Source organism: Oratosquilla oratoria, chromosome 9, assembly GCF_046742065.1.
Source record: "Oratosquilla oratoria isolate Oo_2021 chromosome 9, ASM4674206v1, whole genome shotgun sequence".
In the NCBI taxonomy this organism is placed as follows: domain Eukaryota; kingdom Metazoa; phylum Arthropoda; class Malacostraca; order Stomatopoda; family Squillidae; genus Oratosquilla; species Oratosquilla oratoria.
The window spans coordinates 59,185,673-59,204,626 of record NC_134785.1 but is presented as its reverse complement, the minus strand read 5'-3'; the positions used below and the strand labels follow the sequence as shown (position 1 = coordinate 59,204,626).

The 18,954-nt window shown below is 39.8% G+C and overlaps 1 protein-coding gene across 1 annotated transcript in view; it reads right to left on the bottom strand.

The window, feature by feature from the left end:
* Positions 1-379: 379 nt before the first annotated feature.
* Positions 380-18,954, bottom strand: part of LOC143027945 (uncharacterized) — a 29,552-nt gene continuing 10,977 nt past the window's right edge. Inside the window, exons 7-13 of the mRNA XM_076189589.1 lie at positions 18,379-18,541; positions 16,126-16,312; positions 13,568-13,656; positions 9,605-9,713; positions 8,786-8,868; positions 6,606-6,695; positions 380-2,261 (exon numbers count right to left, since the gene is read on the bottom strand). Of these exons, the coding sequence (XP_076045704.1) occupies positions 1,864-2,261; positions 6,606-6,695; positions 8,786-8,868; positions 9,605-9,713; positions 13,568-13,656; positions 16,126-16,312; positions 18,379-18,541 (1,119 nt within the window). The 3' untranslated portion in view covers positions 380-1,863. The remainder of the gene's footprint in view (positions 2,262-6,605; positions 6,696-8,785; positions 8,869-9,604; positions 9,714-13,567; positions 13,657-16,125; positions 16,313-18,378; positions 18,542-18,954) is intronic.

Sequence of the window (18,954 nt, the reverse complement as noted above, 5' to 3'; positions counted from 1 at the left end):
CACCCCTGTTCTCCTCCTCACCTCCTCATTTCTCACTCTATCTAGCCTAGTAACCCCCGCCATACTTCTCAGACACCTCATCTCAAACACATTCAAACTCCTTCTCTCTTCTTCTCTTATGTTCCACGTTTCTGCCCCATACAGTGCTGTTGGCACAATCACTCCTTCATACAGTCTCCTCTTCGCATCCATTCCCAAATGTCTATTTCTCATTACACTCTTTAAACCACCAAGGCATTTACTCGCTTCTCTCAATCTACATTCTACCTCCACCTTCACTCCACCTTTTCCTGCTACACTTGCACCCAAGTATCTAAAACTATCCACTTACTGGGTAATCAAATAACAAATAAATTTTTACAAATAATATAATCTTAGTAAGTGAAGCATGAAACCAGAGATTAAAAATTAACAATAATAAACTGTACACAAACATTAATGCAATTATTTTCTAAGTCCTCACGATATCCATATACTACCATAACTGATATAATTTCATATCTTCAACTTGACATTCCTGGTGTTTGAATATTGACAGTCACACCTTGATCTTGTACCACTGAGGATTCAGACTGACTGGCTTCAAAAAAGCAATCCTCCTAAATGAAGTAGAAAATACACATGCAATGATGAAAAATGTAGTACATACATACATATACCAAGGCTTTTTCCCCCATACAAGGGGGGTAGCCAAAAAGAAAAAGGCATAAAATCATTCCCACCCATTCCATCCCTGCATACACTCCACACCCCTCCACCCTCCCTCTTATCTTAGCACCTCCAAAATGTAGTAACACGTTTATAAATCACAACTAATACCACAGTCAGAGCAGAAGAAAAGACTGGAGATTGGTTGTCTATTTATCTATTTATCATTATTTATATTATTATATTCTTTATCTATTTATCATTATTTTTTTCACATCAGACCTAGTTATGGACCAAAAGGTCTCCTGTTGGCATGCTCCACTTTTGTAATCCTTTGTATATTTTGACTGCCAACTGCAGTCCTCTTCAGTAGTATAGAAAGGAAGATGCTATCTATAAATTAGGAACCTCTTACAACAAGAGGAACAAGGAAAGGTACATCAATGACAACCCTTACTCACTAGTGACCTGATAATCATGTGATGTGGGGTCAAGAAGATGCTTCTTGATGAGATGATTATCAGGTCAATGATGAGAAAGGGTAGTCAATGATGTAATTTTCCTGGTTCCTCTTCTTGTACGAGGTTGCTTATAGACAGTATCCTCTTCCCTCTCTGTGCTACTGAAGAAGGCTGCAGTTAGCAGTCAAAATATACAGAAAACCCATTTCCAGTCTTTTCTTCTGCTCCAACTGTGGTATTAATTGATACACATGCAAGTTCTTAATAACAATACATCATTACAAGATTAAGAGGAGATAACATAATAGTGAGACTGAACTTATTTACCAAAGAACCCCAAGTTATTAATTATTGACTACTACACTGGCTGAGTGGGTTAGGGCGTCATTACTTAACGCAAAGGTTGAGGGGATGGTGGTTTGAACCCTGCCTCTGGCAAAGTTGAACCAAGGGCATGGTTCATTAAATCCCACACAACAAAGTCCTCTGTAAGGAGAACCATCCTAGCTTCCCAATAGAACGGAGTTTGTGACGTCAAACCACATCACATTTATTTTTTCATTCCTCCATTTATGCTACAGGGTACTGACCCCCATACTGGGATATTGGTCCCCATCCTGGGGTATTGACAACTGTATTGTGGTACTGACCCTGTTCTGGGGTACCAACTCCATGATATCATGCATCCAATACTCAAGGGAATGTTATTGGGTGCTCCTACCAACTTGGGCTAAACATTATACAAATTCTACTACTAATGACAAATGTTGTGCAAACTTACCTCATGTGGTTCTTGACGGGAGCTTTTGGATTCACATTGAGATGAAAATTCACTTCCACTTGTATCCTTGGAAGTTCCAACCACTGTTGGAGGAGTAACTGTGGCCTTCAGATGGTAAGTATCACATGTACTACTTGCTTGGAGGGTGACAGGTACATTGTTTAACTTATTGTATATGTGTGCACTTCCAAACATTATGTTCAAATCCATGGATCTACTTGTACTGCAAGGAGTTACTCCTTGGTTATCACCGTTATAAATCTGTGCTTTTTCTGAACAATTCTCAAAGCAAATGGAACTTTTCACACTGCTTCTTTCTGGATGTAGGAATTTCTGACGAGTGTATGGAGGCAATGCTGGTGGAGTACCATCTGCAACCAAAGTAATCTGTTATCAGACATTAGACAAAAACAACAAAAAAGGGGACATTAAAAACACACACACACACACACACACAAAACACAACCCTAAGGTTTGGGCCTTTTAATGTGCATGGGTGTGGTACAGATGAGAGTAAAAGGGGAGAGATAAGCAGTATGTTTGTGAGAAGAAAGATGGATGTGTTGGCACCGAGTGAAACCAAGTTCAAAGGGAGGGGCAAGTTTGAGTATGGGACTAGTGGGGAGGGTGTCAAGAGTGAAGAGAGGACAAGGGAGAGAAGGGGTGGCTATACTTGTAAATGAAGAGATAGGTAAGTGTGTGGTGGAGTGGAAGGAGGTTTCTTCATGGTTAACATGGATGAAGGTGAAACTGGAAAGGAAGATGTAGGCCTTTGTAAGTTCATATGGGCCTGGTAGTGAGAAGAGTGTAGAGGAAAGGGAGGCTTTTTGGACAGATTCAAAGGAGTGCATCAAGGGTTTAGAGAGAAATGTCAATGTAGTGGTATTTGGAGATCTCAATGCTTGGGTAGGAAATGAACCAATCGATGGAGTGGTTGGGAAGTGTGGAGTACCAGGAAAAAATCGTAGTGGAGAGAAGATGGTGATGTGTCTAGAGAGTTGATGATAGCTAAGACAGTGTTTGGGAAAAAAGCCAAGCATAAGTACACATGGGAGTGGGTGGTGGATGGAAGGGTAGATAGGTCTTTAATGGACTATACAGTGGTAACCGGGAGAATAGGAAGAGTTTTGGATGTACATGGTCTTACGGGTGAGGGTGGGGTAATATCAGATAATTTATGTAAGGTAGATGGAGAAAGAGGAAAAGGACAGAAGGTAAAGAGGTATTCAGAGTGAACTGCTTAAATGAGAAATAAAAGGAGTACAAGAAGCTGAGAGAAGAATGTGAGAACGTAAAGGAGTGAGTAGAACTAGTAGTAGAGGAATGGGGATGTTTCAAAGAGGGAGTCACAAGGTGTACAAAGATGGTGTGTAGAACAAGGAGGATTGGAAGAAATAGAAGGGTAGTGAGTGGTAGGATAATGACCATACTGCTGACGCATATTCCAGTCTTGGATGTATCAGGGTTTTGAAGAGTTTTTCCACCCTCTTTTCATCCATACAATGGAACACCACTTTAATTTTCTGCAGCAGTACATATGTCCCTCCCACAATCCTGCTGATATGTTGGTCAGGTAATAGGTTGTCTTTATAACACTCCCAAATCTTTCTCTTTTGCTATTATAATGGGTTCACTTCCTAAGGAATAATTTAACCACTTCAATACGGGACTTAAATCTCGCGGGCAGCAGCCAATGCCAGCCGTACGACGTAACGAAATAATATTCGCATCATAAAATATAGTCGCCGCTTATATCGATCGTTCTCTCTTTCACCCGCGAATTTTGAAAACCACAGAGAATGGGATTAAGGGCGCATTTGGGAGAATGTAAAAACACAGGGGCGACTACAATAAATATAATCAAGACGCCGATATGGCAGCGTCGCGAATCCACTTGCTCCTCATGACGCCTACGTGTGCAGCACCGTATGGAAGGGGTTAAGGATGGCCTTTTGCTGCTACTGCCCATTTCCAATACATTGCATTTTTTTATATTGAACTTTACTTCCCATTCTTGGCTCAATGCAAAGATAGTATCTAGATATTTTTGCAATATTCTACCCTCATCATTTTTCACATTTTTTATGATTTTTGCATCATCTGCAAACATGTTGGCATAGTTTGTTGTTCCTTCCATCATATTAACATGGACAAGAAACATTACTGGTGCGAGCACTGAACCTTGTGGAACTCCACTTGTTACTGCTCTCCAGCTTGACATCTTGTCCTTTACTACTGTCCTCATGTATCTTTCCTTCAACAAGTCTTTAACTTCTTCACTCCGGGGCACATCGTACGTCAGGCAGCTAATCGCATTATAAAAAATAAAGTCAGTGCTCAATCGTTCGTTCTCTTTCACCCGTGTATTTTGATAACCATAGAAAATTGATGAAGCCAGTTTAGAGAGAATCGAAATTACGTAGGTATGACTACAATAAATATAATCAAGATGGTGACGTCAGCATCATCGAGTACCCATTTGCTCCTCATGCCGCCTACGTAGGCGTCACCATATGAAAGTGGTTAATCCATTCTAATAGTTTGCCTCTTAGTCCTTCGACACAAGTCAACAGTGAGGTACTTTATCAAATGCCTTCTCTAGGTCCAGGTACATGCAGTCCACCCACCCCTCTCTCTCTTGTAACACATCAATCACTCTCCAGTAAAAGCTCAAAAGGTTTGACACACATCACCTTCCAGATCTGAAGCCAAACTGACTGACTGTCAGAATCTTCATCTTTTCAAAATATTTGGTCCAACAATCTTTCACAATCCTTTCACATAATTTCACTATTATGTTGGTTAGTGACACTGGCCTATAATTTAGTGGTGTTTCCTTGTTTCCACCTTTGTGAATTGCCATCACATTTGCACTTCTCCAATCAAGTGGCACAATGCCTTCTTTAAATGAACATGTAATAAGACTGTGGATCTCATCTGCTAGCTGTTCCCTACATTCTTTGAGTGTCCAGTTTGAGAGCCCATCAGTTCCTGAAGCTTTTTTCGTAGCCAATGATCCCAGGAGATTGAGCACTTCCCTCATTTTTACATTTATATCTGCTAAACCTGGTTTTTTACTCCCTTCACTTTTCTCCAGAAAGTTGAGCTCTTTTGTGAGGACCAATTGGAAACCTTCATTATTTCTGCCTGAGCTAAGGCCTCTTCAAAGACCTCACAATCTACTATCAATATAGTGATTTTTTTTCCCTGTGTCTCAATTTACCATTCATGAACCTGTTAAACAGTTTTGATACATCTTTGCATTTTTCTACTACACTTTTTTCAAAATTGCTTTCTTCCTCCCTGCAAATTCTGGTATAGTCATTCCTCGCTTATTTGTAAGTTTCTTTTGTTTTATTGCTTTTCTTTCTCCGTTTTCCCCAAGCCCATCCCTGGCCTCATTTTGCAATCTCACACTTTTTGTTACACCAATCCAGTTTTTACTTCTTTATCTAGTCTTTGGCACACATATCTTCACTCATAGGTTGTAAATGTCAAGAAAATTTCCCATTTCCTCTTTGTTTCTCTGGTATTCATGAATTCCTCCCAGTTTCTTCAAAGAATTTTTTCAATTCTAAGTAATCCTCTTTCCTAAAATTGAATTTCCCTTGCCTGTGTGATTCATTCCTTGGCTCTATTTCCTCAGCCTTCCGCTGAAATTCTATTGGGCAAACGTAGTTCAAGAGGCTGATGATGTCTGGCTCTTTGGTTAATATCAGATCTAATCTTGTAGGAGTGTCATATCTTCTTACCTGGGTCACTTCCTTTACCCACTGGGTCATTGTGTTCTCCATTGCTATACTCAACAGGAATCTGCTTTGCCACTTGCGTCCTAATCCTCCCAGTTGACCTCACCACAATTAAAATCCCCAATAAGGATGCTACTACTTTCTTCAATATTTTTCTTTAGGAAAAGAGCATCCATTAAAATTTTTGTGATATTCAATTTCATCCCAAGCTGTTGTCTTGGGGGGGAACATATACCACCATGAAGTCTCTTTTATTGTACCCTTTAGTACTGATCTTTATGTGAATTGCTTCAGTCCTGCCTTCACTCAGACTTGCTTCTTCCACCTTCATGTCACTTCTCACCAAAAATATTACTTCTCCCTTTTTATCTTCTCTGTCTCTTCTCCATGAGGTGTATCTGTTGTTTCCCAACTGTAATCAACAATATTTGGAAGTTTGTATTTACATACATATACCAAGGCTTTTTCCCCCTTTCAAGGGAGGTAGCCAAAAAGATAAATGCATAAAATCATTCCCACCCATTCCATCCCTAAATACACTCCACTCCCCTCCACCCTCCCCTCTTATCTTAGCACCTCCTGGATGATGGGTCTTTGTATTTACTTTGTATTTATTTAGTTTGTATTTACCTAGCTGTATTTTGCGGGAAGAGAGCTAAGCTCGTATAGTGACCCACTATTGTATCTTTCCGCATCCAGTTTTTTCTTAGTCATGTATAGGTTTAGCACTCACTGTTTCCTCATTCTGTCTGTTCCAGATATCTATCACTCTGTGTGGGAAGCTATTCTTTTTCAAATCTCTTCTGTAACTGTCTTTCTTAAGTTTCTTCTCGTGTCCCTTTGTATTTCTTCTGTCCCATTTTAGCAGGTCATGTATGTGCTTGCATCCAAGCATGTGTGTGCTTGCATGAATGCATGTGTGAGGGATGTTAAAGTCAATATAAACTCCACCTGTTTACAACTTACCAAGCATCAAGTAAGATCCTACCTCCTCATACAAAGGGGGTTCACCATATGAATGACCCGGGCTGCGAGTTTCCCTTGGTCTTGGACAATCTGGAAAATATTCACTGATCAGAATAACAGCAAAATATATTTCTTAGCTTAAATATTAAACTGCAAAATCAGCATATGTCAAATATCTATATTTTTTATGTACCCATTTGTAAATAGATTATCCATGCATATATACTGAGTGTCCATACTTAGTCCATGCATCATACATTGTAGCAATAAGAGTAAGATGTAGATAGAAGAGAATAAATTGTATATAGCTAACTGTTGTGGCAACAGCCACCATGTAAATGTAAATATTACCATTGGCAACTGCTAGTTTTCCTTGGGATATGCTCCGAGAATGTAGAGCAGTCTAGATGAAGAGAGTAAAGACCAGAAACCACAACTTCATTTGTCTCAACACTTCCAAACTCAATGTAGATCACAAACAACAAATTTACAGTTACCAATATATCATTTTCATTATCTTTTTATTTACCACCTGGTGACTTCTCTGTCTTGAGTATCGGTTCTGGTGTACTACCCATCTCTAATTCCCATGTATAGGGGGATGATCTATGTATCGTGCAACATTTTCGTTTCAGTTAAGGTGAAGTTGTAACTCCAATAGGCCTTTGGCAATAAGAGGTCAAAGGTCACAAGGTGTTTAGTGCAATGTTGGACCCTTTTTTTACATTGTCTAAGACATGATTTGAAAGTGACTAGAAGTGTTAGTGATTCATGTCTGAGGAGTGAAATGAAATTTACCCAAATCACAGACCTCATATAAATTCAATAGTGTGAAGTGTAAATGTGATGAAGTGTGTGCTAAGCCAGTGAGGGGACATGTTCTATAAGAGAACCTATCTCCCCTCAACACATACCTTCATCCTTCCCTCCATTCCCATACCTATCCCCCATGCCATGCCTGAAGATGACACACACATCACTACCACCTGAACAAAGAAAATCAACAAGTGGTCCCAAGGCCACAGCAAGCTATAATACTATGTTTTAATGGAATATCCAAACAAAACAGAAAAAGTGAAACAATTACATATTCACAAAGATATACGATGCTTTGCAATGTCGTTATACTTTTCAGGGTTTGATGAGTCCCTGCCAATCACAGGTATGTAGTTTTTTGCTTCTGTGAACATTACAAAAATTCATGGGAGTATCCCAGAATTAACTCAGTGGGGTGGTCACCTAGATTAAACTTACACTATCAGCATTATGTATTAAAAGGGATGGGAAATTTGTTGGAAGCAATAATATTCTCCACACGGCCAGACCACCTGGGGAATGACTATAGCAGCAACAACATTGAAAGATCAAAGAGAATGGAATAGACTTAGTAACCATGTAGTGAGTGCTGAAACTATCAGTTGTTTTAAGAAACGGTTAGACAACTTTATGGATGGGGATGACAGGTGGTGATGGATATGGAGCTGCCTTGTGTAGGCCTTATGGTCTCTTGCAGTCTCCTTCATTCTTATGTTATGTAAAGGGATGATATGATTATAATATTCAGATTATGCTAAAGGGGTTAAACTACATTGAGTGAAGAGATCTTTCAGATAAGTGACGCCTACATAGGCATCATGAGGAGCAAGTGGGTACGTCTTGATTGTATTTATTGTAGTTGTACCTGCATGACCCCCATACTCTGTAAACTGGCTTCATCATATTTTCTATGGTTATCAAAATTCACGGGTGAAAGAGAAAACAATTAATACAGCGGTGACTTTATTTTTTATAATGTGAGTATTATGACGCAACATCGCACGTCTGGCAGCTAATGCTGCCCGCGAGATTTTGGCCCGGAGTGAAGGGGTTAAGAGGTCATAAGAACAAATTAAGACTAAAGTATAAAGGATGTGAAGAAATAGTTTTCCATACATTTGTATAGATACTTGGAACAGCTTAGGTGATAATGCCCAAGCAGAGATAATGATCTATTAATTAAAACCTAAGTGAAGAGGTAGAAAGAAAACAAGATGAAAAAGCGAGGTGAATGAACATAACTTTTTCAGAAGCTATTACCTGCAAAGTGACGTGGCATGGTAAGGGAGATAAAAACACACCCCAATCACTCCCCTTACATGTATCCCTAAATAATCCATGCAAGATTGCCTTTCATCATGTACCTTGTAAATTGCGAACGGCAACAATTTGTTCCATTGCTCGTCGACTCTGTCTTCTTGACTGCAATTCTCTGTGTCGCTTGTACCTGAGAGGATATACTATTGGTTAAATATTTATTAAAACATCAAATTATTGTATACACATAAAACTATTAAGAAAACTGGAAACCATAGAAGGCATACAAGGTAAACTACTGAAATGGATGGAGGACTTTTTGAATGGAAGAAAAATGAGGCTCTGAGATAAAGGTTCTACTTGGAAAGAGGTGATTATTGGAGTTTCACAAGGATCAGTATTGGCACCAATAATGTTTGCTATTTAAGTGAATGACATGGATGAGGGTGTGGAATGTTACACGAGCTTCTTTGCAGATGACACAAAACTGTTAAAAAAAGTGAGTACTGAAACATACTGGAAGACTGCATTGTACACAATCACACATGCCAACAACACAATATACATTCTATAACGGCTTTGTGGGAAAACCCCCATTTCAGCCTTGGTGTTCCTTACGGAGGCAGGATTCCTCAGCCAGTCTAGAGAATGACAACACAATAATATTTTTTCCCTGAGTGACCTATAGGTCTATCCAGTGCTCACTACCAGTTACTTAAGAGCCATGGGTCTCCTGCAAGAGACTACTTTTTTTTTTTTTTTTTTTTAAGATGGCTCTCTCTCGTGCATAACTGGGGTTCTAAGCTGGTACATACATAAAAGACAAAGGACCTTTTCCCCTCATAAGGTGGTGTATAATGTCAGAACAACAATAATAAAAAAACCATATCAACACAGATAAGAAAAGCCTTTCAAATTAAACTTACACAAAATATATAAGCACACTGCTGACAATCAACAGCATAGATACTGCAACTGTTGCTAGAATCTCTCCTGTTCCCATGTGTTTCCATAGCAGCCAATTATTCCCTGGACCTGTTGATATCAATAAATTCAGTTAGCAATTGTACTCGTACATTAAAAGACCTTGTACATGTTACACCTTTCATCCCCCTTAGGTCATAGGACATATATAATGTTTAGAGAGAGAGAGGAGAAAACAAAACAAAACATGAATTTGGAGGTGTATGAAAGTTTTTTTTTTAGTATGTTACAAATATATGGAATAGGGTTAACTTTAGTGAAGGGTACAAGTGAGAATGAAAGAACACAAAGATCACCTACAAAATTAATTCCCAGCCTAACACACAAACCATTACGGAAAACATTAGAAACATTGGATCCATCCTTCTATCTACATACATACAAACATACATACAAAGGATTACAAAGGCGGAGCATGCCGACAGGAGACCTTTTGGTCCATATCTAGGTCGGATGCGAAAAAAAAATCATAATGATAATAAAATAATAAACAAAAACCATAATAATGTAGATAACAAAATACATAAATAAATGCACAGGTACAGCCAAACGACAAACAAACAGGCAAACAGCAAACAATAATAAATTGACATATAACTAATAATAAATGAAAATCAGACAGACAAATGATAACAAAACAAAAACAAATAATATAAGATAAATTATAATCATTACAGCATCTTAGGTATTTATCTAAATGATTCTTAAAGCTTCGAACTGAACTACATTGCACTACCTGTGCAGGAAGTTTATTCCATTCATTAACTACACGGTTGGCAAAGTTGTTTCTACCCACTTCCAAATTGAATCTATTTCCGGACAGTTTGAGACCATTGTTTCTTGTCTGATTCTCATTCAATGTGAAAATTTGGTCACTTTTGATGTTGTCAATTCCCTTTAAAATCTTAAAGACCTGTATCAAGTCACCTCTGAGTCTACGCTTTTTTAGGGAAAACAGATTCATGTGTTTTAGTCGATTTTCGTATGATTTATTTTTGATATTTGGAATCAGTTTTGTGGCTCGCCATTGTATTTTTTCCAATCTGTCAATGTCTTATAATGAGATTCGGGGACCATATGGAAACAGCATATTCAAAATGTGGACGAACTAACGATTTATATAGCTTGTTAACGAATGATGAACTTTTGAAGTCAATAGATCGCGCAATCAGTCCTAGAATTTTATTTGCTTTCTCAGAGGTTGAAATACACTGCTTGGATGATTTGAGATAATTACGCCGAGATCCTTTTCATTATCCACTTCTGTTAACGAATTTCCAAATAACTTGTAATCGTGCTTACTGTTATTTTTACCTATGTGCATTACCTTGCATTTACTTGTGTTAAATTTCATTAGCCACTTTTCAGACCATTGCTGTAATTTATCTAAATCTTCTTGAATATCTAATTGGTTTGAGTGATCATTTGCCACTCCGCACAGTTTTGTATCATCAGCAAATTTGGAAACAGTAGATTTTAGTCCATGGTCTATATCATTTATATATACTATGAATAGAAGTGGCCCAAGAACGGAACCCTGAAGAACTCCACTTGTAACATTTTTCCATCCAGAAGTTTTTCCATTTAAAACAACTCTCTGTTTTCGACCATTCAACCAATCACTAGTCCAACTTAATAGGCTACCACTTATTCCGTGTAAAGCTAATTTAGTAATTAGTCTTTCGTGTGGGACGGTATCAAAAGCTTTTGCAAAGTCTAGATATATTAAATCTATATTGTTTCTTTTGTCATAATTCAAGATAACTGTGTTGTAGAATTCGAGTAAGTTAGTCACGCAAGGACGTTTCCGTCTGAAACTATGCTGGCTATCATTTATCAAACGGTTACTTTCTAAATGATGTTCGATAGCATCTCTGATGATACTTTCCATTATTTTTCCTACGATTGAAGTCAAACTTATAGACCTATAGTTATTTGGTACATACATATACCAACGACTTTTTCCTCCTTACAAGGAAGCCAAAAACGGACATAAAATCCACTCCCACCCATTTCATCCCCACTTATTCCACTCCCACCCATTTCATTCCCACTTACTCCACTCCCATTCACCCCCTCCCTCTCTCTTTTCTTGGCTCCTCCTGGATGATGGGTCATCCCTGCATCTCGCCCACTGTCCTGGGTCAGGCGCAATGTAGCAAGACACAGTACATCAACTGCAAGGCTGCTTCATTTCATTTCATTGAGAACCCAGGGAGAAATTCCTTCAGGCTGCTTTAAAATATTCACATATACTCCCTCACCCACCCCCATTCCCTTCCATGCTTCACAGCATCATCCATACACAACCATTCTCCACTCACCCCTATCTTGTCTTCTCCCTTCCTTCCTCAACAGGCATCCTCCTCTTTCCTTTTACCCCATCCATCCATCTCATCCTTGGTTGTCCACTCATGTTCACTCCTTCCACACCTGTTTTACTAATCTTTCTGCACTCATTCTTTCCATATATCCAAAGCATCCCAATACTCCTTCATCAACCCTATCTCCCAACTCCCTTTTCACCCCTGCTCTCCTCCTCACCTCCTCATTTCTCACTCTATCCAGCCTCGTAACCCCTATCATGCTTCTCAGGCATCTCATCTCAAACACATTTAAACTCTTCCTCTCTTACATTCCATGTTTCTACCCCATACACTGCTGTTGGCACAATCACTTCATACCATCTCCTCTTATCATCCATTCCCAAAAGTATCTTTTTCATTACACTTTTTAGTCCACCAAGGCATTTACTTGCTTCTCTCAATTTACTTTCTAACTCCATCTCCACTCCTACCTTTCCTGCTACATTTGCACCCAAATATCTAAAGGTATCCACTTCCTCAGTCTCTCTCCTTTAATATTCACTTCCAATTTGCTGCCATATTCCCCTTGTACATGTCATCACCTTAGTTTTACATACATACATATACCAAAGGCTTTTTCCCCCTTACACACAACTTCCCAAACTCTGTCACTAATTTCCTTAATCTCTCCTCTGATCCTGCACTTACTAAAACCCACATCTCCCTTCCCAGTTTCATCTTCATCTACATTAACCTTGAAGAAACCTTCCACTCCACCACACTCTTACCTATCTTTTTACTAGCATAGCCACTCTTTTTCTTCCTTGTCCTCTCTTCACTCTTGACACCCTCTCACCTACATTCACAAACTCAAACTCACCCCTCCCTTTCAACTTAGTTTCACTCAATGCCAACACATCCATCTTTCTTCTCACAAACACACTTCCTATCTCCTTCCTTTTACTCTCATCTGTACTACATCCACACACATTTTCCTTCCCGACTTTCTCCTGAAGTTGGAACCAACAATGTTTTGCCTCTATTGTGACCCTGAAAGAGCATTGCTTCCCTCACTGTGTGTGGGTTTGAGCTTCTATCTCCATATGTACCATTTCATAAAATTATTTTCCATGATAAAAATGTAATTACAAAATTTAAGATTGATCAACTCTATGTACAAACAAATCAACAAACTGAAAGACAACACATTGCTGCATCGTAGACCCCCTGATATCCATCCCTCTGAATGCTCACTCTCTTGGGAGGACAGAATCCGCCTGGTCAGACTGTGGTGCTGCTACCATCCAGCACTTCAAAGTTACCAGAAGAGACTGAATGACTGCATCGCAGGTGGTCCAGGATGCAACACTTCACATTTTAGAAGACTGAATTGTACACAATCATGCATGCCAACAACACAAAATGCACTCCATAAGGTACTTGATAGAAAACCCTGTTTCATCCATGGTGTTTCTCAGGGAGATGGGACTGCTTGGCCAGTCAAGGGAATGCCAACAACAACAACTCTATGTGTTTTACCTATGTAGTGGAATATATTCACATTAAAACTATTGTGCAATTACATAAACTATAACTTACTACTTGTCTTGGGGAGACTCCATGATGTCACAACTGCCTGAAATCCATTCACATCATATCGACGAGGGTGGAACACGCCAGATACCATCCTGTAATGCAATGTTGATACAAGTTCAGCATAATGAGAATACATATCACTATACCAGGGTTTTTTTCACCCTTATAAGGAAGGTTGCCAAGACAAAAGGCACATAACCACTTCATCCCATTCCACTTCCATCCACCACCCTTTCTTCCATCTCACTTTAGATCCTCATAGATGAAGGGTCATCCCTGTCTCCTGTCCATTGCTCTAGGGCAGCAGCAATCCAACAAGACACAGTACATCTACAGTAAAGCTACTTCACTTAATTAGTAACCTCCCCCTCTCTGTCTCCTCATGCAGAAAATAGAGAAGATGAGGAGAAATCCCTTTGGGCTGCATCAAATTATCATTTACACATAATCTCTCCCTTCTCCCACCCCAACCCCCCATCCCTTGGATCACAGTATCATTTATACAAAATAAATCTCCACTCACTTCTATCTCCTGCCTTCTCCCTTCATCGGCCCTTTCTGCAACCTCCTTTTCCACCCCCACTCTCCTCCTCACTTCAACTGGGACATCCACATGAGAAAAAAACCTAACTCACATTTAAATCATATAATCTAATTTAAAATGACCTACTAATTAGTTAAATTTAACATCAATAGGCATTTTCATTAAGGTTGATGAGCCAATATGGCTCATGATAGAATGTGGCTTATGGTGCCATATTCACATCTCTTTGTGTCAGTGAAGTGTCATGGAACATGACAGTAACATGGTCAGCTATGTTTGAGTATTAAGATGTTGGTGTGGTGTTTTTGTTTTGCTCAGCTGGTTGTGTGGGTGAGTGGGATTGAGGGCTCTTCCATAAAAGTGGTTCCCCATCATTTTTAATTGGTATCTTCATGAAAAGGGTATCACTATTAATGAAGCACTCTTTTTGAATTTCTACACACTACAACCCCCATTCATACAGATTTTCTATTTTGGCATGCTTATCAATTTACAATATATCTACTGAAATTACTACTACACTATCATCATATCACCCATATATATAGCACCATATAACACCACCTATGTTTAGTACAAGTCTTGTTTATAATTTCTCTCTCCCTACCTGAGACCAATGATGAGTACCTGATTATGGTCCTAAATTGGACAGCTGAATCATATCAATACTATCCATTTTCAAAAATCTACAAACTCCCTCACCTCCAGTTGGAGGCGCAACCAAGGGGGGATACTGTAGTCGTATGTTGCTACAGTTGGTGAAAGTACTCATCAGTGAGAGAATGGATAGTATCAAGTAAACTCCAATTCTCTCATGACTTGTTTATTGGTAAAATAATGTAAGTATAGGTGAATTAAGCCGATGTCTTCTCGGCGAAACATAATTCTTTAAGCAAGAAGGACATAATACATATTTAGGAGCACCGTGAATAATTTGCTTTACGTAATACTATTTAGACATTATGGAATAATACATACATACACCAAGGCTTTTTCCCCCTTACCAAGGGAGGTAGCCAAAAAGGGAAAGGCATAAAAACACTCCCACCCATTTCATCCCTAAATACACTCCACACCCCTCCCACCCTCCCTCTCATCTGAGCACCTCCTGGATGACGCGTCATCCCTGCACCCTGCCCACCGCCCTGGGTCAGAAGCAGTGTCGCAGGACACAGCACATCCACAGCAAGGCCGCTTCATTTAATCGGCGACCCCCCTCTCCGTCCCCCCTTGCATATAAGGAGAGGACGGGGAGAAATCCCTTCGGGCTGCGTCAAAATTTACTCACACATACTACACCACCCCCCACCCCCCTGCCCAATCCTCCTCATGCAATCACACATCATCCATATACAACCATTCTACACTCACCTCTGTCTTCTGTCCTCTCCCTTCCTTCCTCAACAGACATTCCTCTCTTCCCCCAAGCCCCCTTCACCCCATCCATCCACCTCATCCTAGGACGTCCCCTCATGTTCACTCCCTCCACATAATACTACTAACATTTATAGATATTTACATATTGATAAGTGGAACATAAAAGAATCAACAATGTTATATTTCCATAATGCAAGTTCCAGTGGGGTGATAATTAATACAGAAATTAACTTATGGTGCACCTATTCTTACAGAAAACAAATCAAGACATGACCTTGCTACAATATCACCTGATGTAAGGATTGGACCCAAGAACTCCATCATCTTCAACTGCATTTCTTCCACCTTTTCGCACATGGAGGGCTGACAACTGGTGACTATTCCCCTACTACTACTACTACTACTACCAGCCAGTAAAATAGAAATAGTCCCACATTAATACAACAAATATAACATCTAAAGTTTCTTCCCAGAATGGTCTGAAAACTATTGGCAGCCACTGTGGGCCTGTGGGTTTCCAGTCAGTCAAATCTGAAGCAACGATTGTTAATATCTTCTTACCTTATCAATTACTTTATATGTCTGCTTTACTATTTTTTTTCAACCACATTAATTATTATCAAAACTCTTGTTTCCTCACCTGAATACAACACTTGAGCTCTGAGTAGTTACAGGTTCAGGCAAAGCTCCTCCACAAAACGATGCAACCAGATTCACATTTCTACACTTCTTTTTTATGGGTATTCCTTTCCCATCTTCATCATCTTCCCCTTCTCCCTCTCCACATTCTTCTTCCAGTATTTCTACCACTCCACGAATGCACTGTCCTAATGGGAGGAATTTTCAAATAACGAGTATTCTATAACCATGTCAAATTGTAAAAGCATGAAAACTTCCACACACAGTAGGCATTTCTAACATTTACAACCAATCTCACTACCTAATTGGGCTATGCACACCTCCTGGATGACAGTTCATCCCTGCATCCTGTCCACTGCCCTGGATCAGAAGCAGTGTTGCAAGACACAGCACATCCACAGCAAGGCCGCTTCATAAATTCGGCAACCCCCCTTCCCCATGTCTTCATGCATAAAAGGAGAAGACAGGGAGAAAATCCCATCAAGCTGCGTCAAATTTTTTCTCATACATACTTCCTCACCCCCCATACCCCATCCACTCTCCCTCATCCATCACATCATCATCCATACCCAACCCTTCTCCATTCACTCCTATCTTCTGTCCTCTCCCATCCTTCCTCAACAGACATTCCTCTCTTTTGTAATGCCCTTTTCACCCCCATCCATCCATCTCATCCTAGGACGCCCCCTCATAATCACTCCTTCCACCTCTGCCTTCCACACTTCTTTTACTAGCCTTTCTTCACTCATTCTTTCCATGTGTCCAAACCATCCTAATACTATTTCATCAACTCTATCTTCCAGTTCCCTTTCCAACCCTGTTCTCCTCCTCACCTCCTCATATCTCACTCTTTCTAGCCTAGTAACTTCTATCATACTTCTCATACATTTCATCTCAAACACATTCAAACTCCTCAGCTCTTCCTCTCTTATGTTCCATATTTCTGCCCAGTACAGTGCTGTTGGCACAATCACTCCTTCATATACCCTCCTCTTAGCATCCATTCCCAGATGTCTTATTTCTCATTACACTTTTTAATCCACCAAGGCATTTACTTTCTTCTCTCAATCTACATTCTACCTCCACCCCCACTCCTCCCTTTCCTGCCACATTCTCTCCCAAGTATCTAAAACTATCCACTTCCTCCAGTCTTTCACCCTTAATACTCACTTCCAGCCTCCTGTCACACTCTCCCCTTGTACATCTCATCGCCTTACTTTTGCCCCCACTTATCTTCAGCTTCCTTCTTTCACACACCTTCTCAAACTGTCACTAACTTCCTCAATCCCTCCTCTGATCCTGCTACAAGTGCAGTGTCGTCAGTAAACAACAACTGGCTTATTTTCCACTTTTCTCCATTTTCTTTAACCATCTCCAACCCCTGACCCACTACCCTCGCACCACCCCATCCATGTATAGATTGAACAGCCAGGGCGACATAACACATCAATATATCATTAAATAGCATTACAATACAAAAAATGCAAAGTTGTACCTGGGCTTGGTGGTTACTCTTTTAAACTCCAGGAAGCATACCACCAAACAACCTCAACACAACCTACAAGACACTTCCTCAAATATGACAATGTGCTCACCCTCCCTCCAAACACAATGTGCAAAACCATCCATTACCTCCCCTGATGCACACACAGTCTTCCTCAACTTCACTCCATCTACCTCTGCATTTCAGAATTTTTTTGCTGCCCTTTCTTCATTCATTTTTTTCGTGTGCCCAAACTATTCCAGTAACTGTTACTCTGCTCTCCACCTCCTCCCTTTTCACTCTATTCTTGTAAACCCCACCATGAATATTTTTTGAAGCTCTGCAAAGGGATTCGAACCCTGACCTGTGTGTGCATGATCACAAAGACAAGACACTAGCGACTGAGCTACGTGCGTCTTGACTTTGTGATTATGGACGCACAGGTCAGGGATTGAATCCCTTGGCAGAGCTTCTAAATATGTTCAATCTGTCTTAAACATACACAAACCCCACCATACCTCTTAAGCACTTCATCTTAAGCATATTCAGGCTCCTTTCTGCTCCCTCAAATTCCAAATCTCTGACCCATGCAGTGTTGTGAATACAATCATTCCACCTGTGGTGGAGGTAAAAGAATTCTACCACCATGTTCTAATGCATGTCATAACAGGAGACTAATTGCCATAGATTGAGTTATTTGGGAGCCTGCATTCTGTATTATCCTCTTACAAAACTTCAAGCCTAACAAGTAAAACTGGAAAATTTACAAACCTTTGTCATTGGCTCTTGGCAAGCTAAAGCTGGTAAAGTTGATTGAAAGGGTGGATTCCTTGAAACCCTGTATTCTCCATAAACAAATACTGTCATCAGCATAATGATACGGAAAGCCAGGGGAGGATATAGTCACTGATGTGTTTGGAGACAACTTTATGTTCTGTTAAGGGAAAATAAGTAAATCCTGTCAGATCATATTCTATACACTCATTTCAAACATGAATACACATTGAGATATCAAATAATTCCGACTGTTGTCCCGGATTCGAACCAAGGCTCGTGTGAATACGATGCCGACGCTTTACCACTAGGCTATTGGTTGTCTAAAATTCTTCAACCTGGGAATGAATCTACTCCTGAGGAATTGAGTCAACTACTAACTGCCATCTGTACTTAGATTTTACTATGAACTTACAACACAGGTATCTTCGTGGTTAAACTGGTATGTTTCCTTTGTGGACTTTTTGTCATTGTCATACCTGAGATTTATCATATATGCAGTTCCTCTTCCTCCTCATAAAGAGGGTGAACAAGTGAAAGCAAACACTCATTTCACAACTAACTACAATCCAT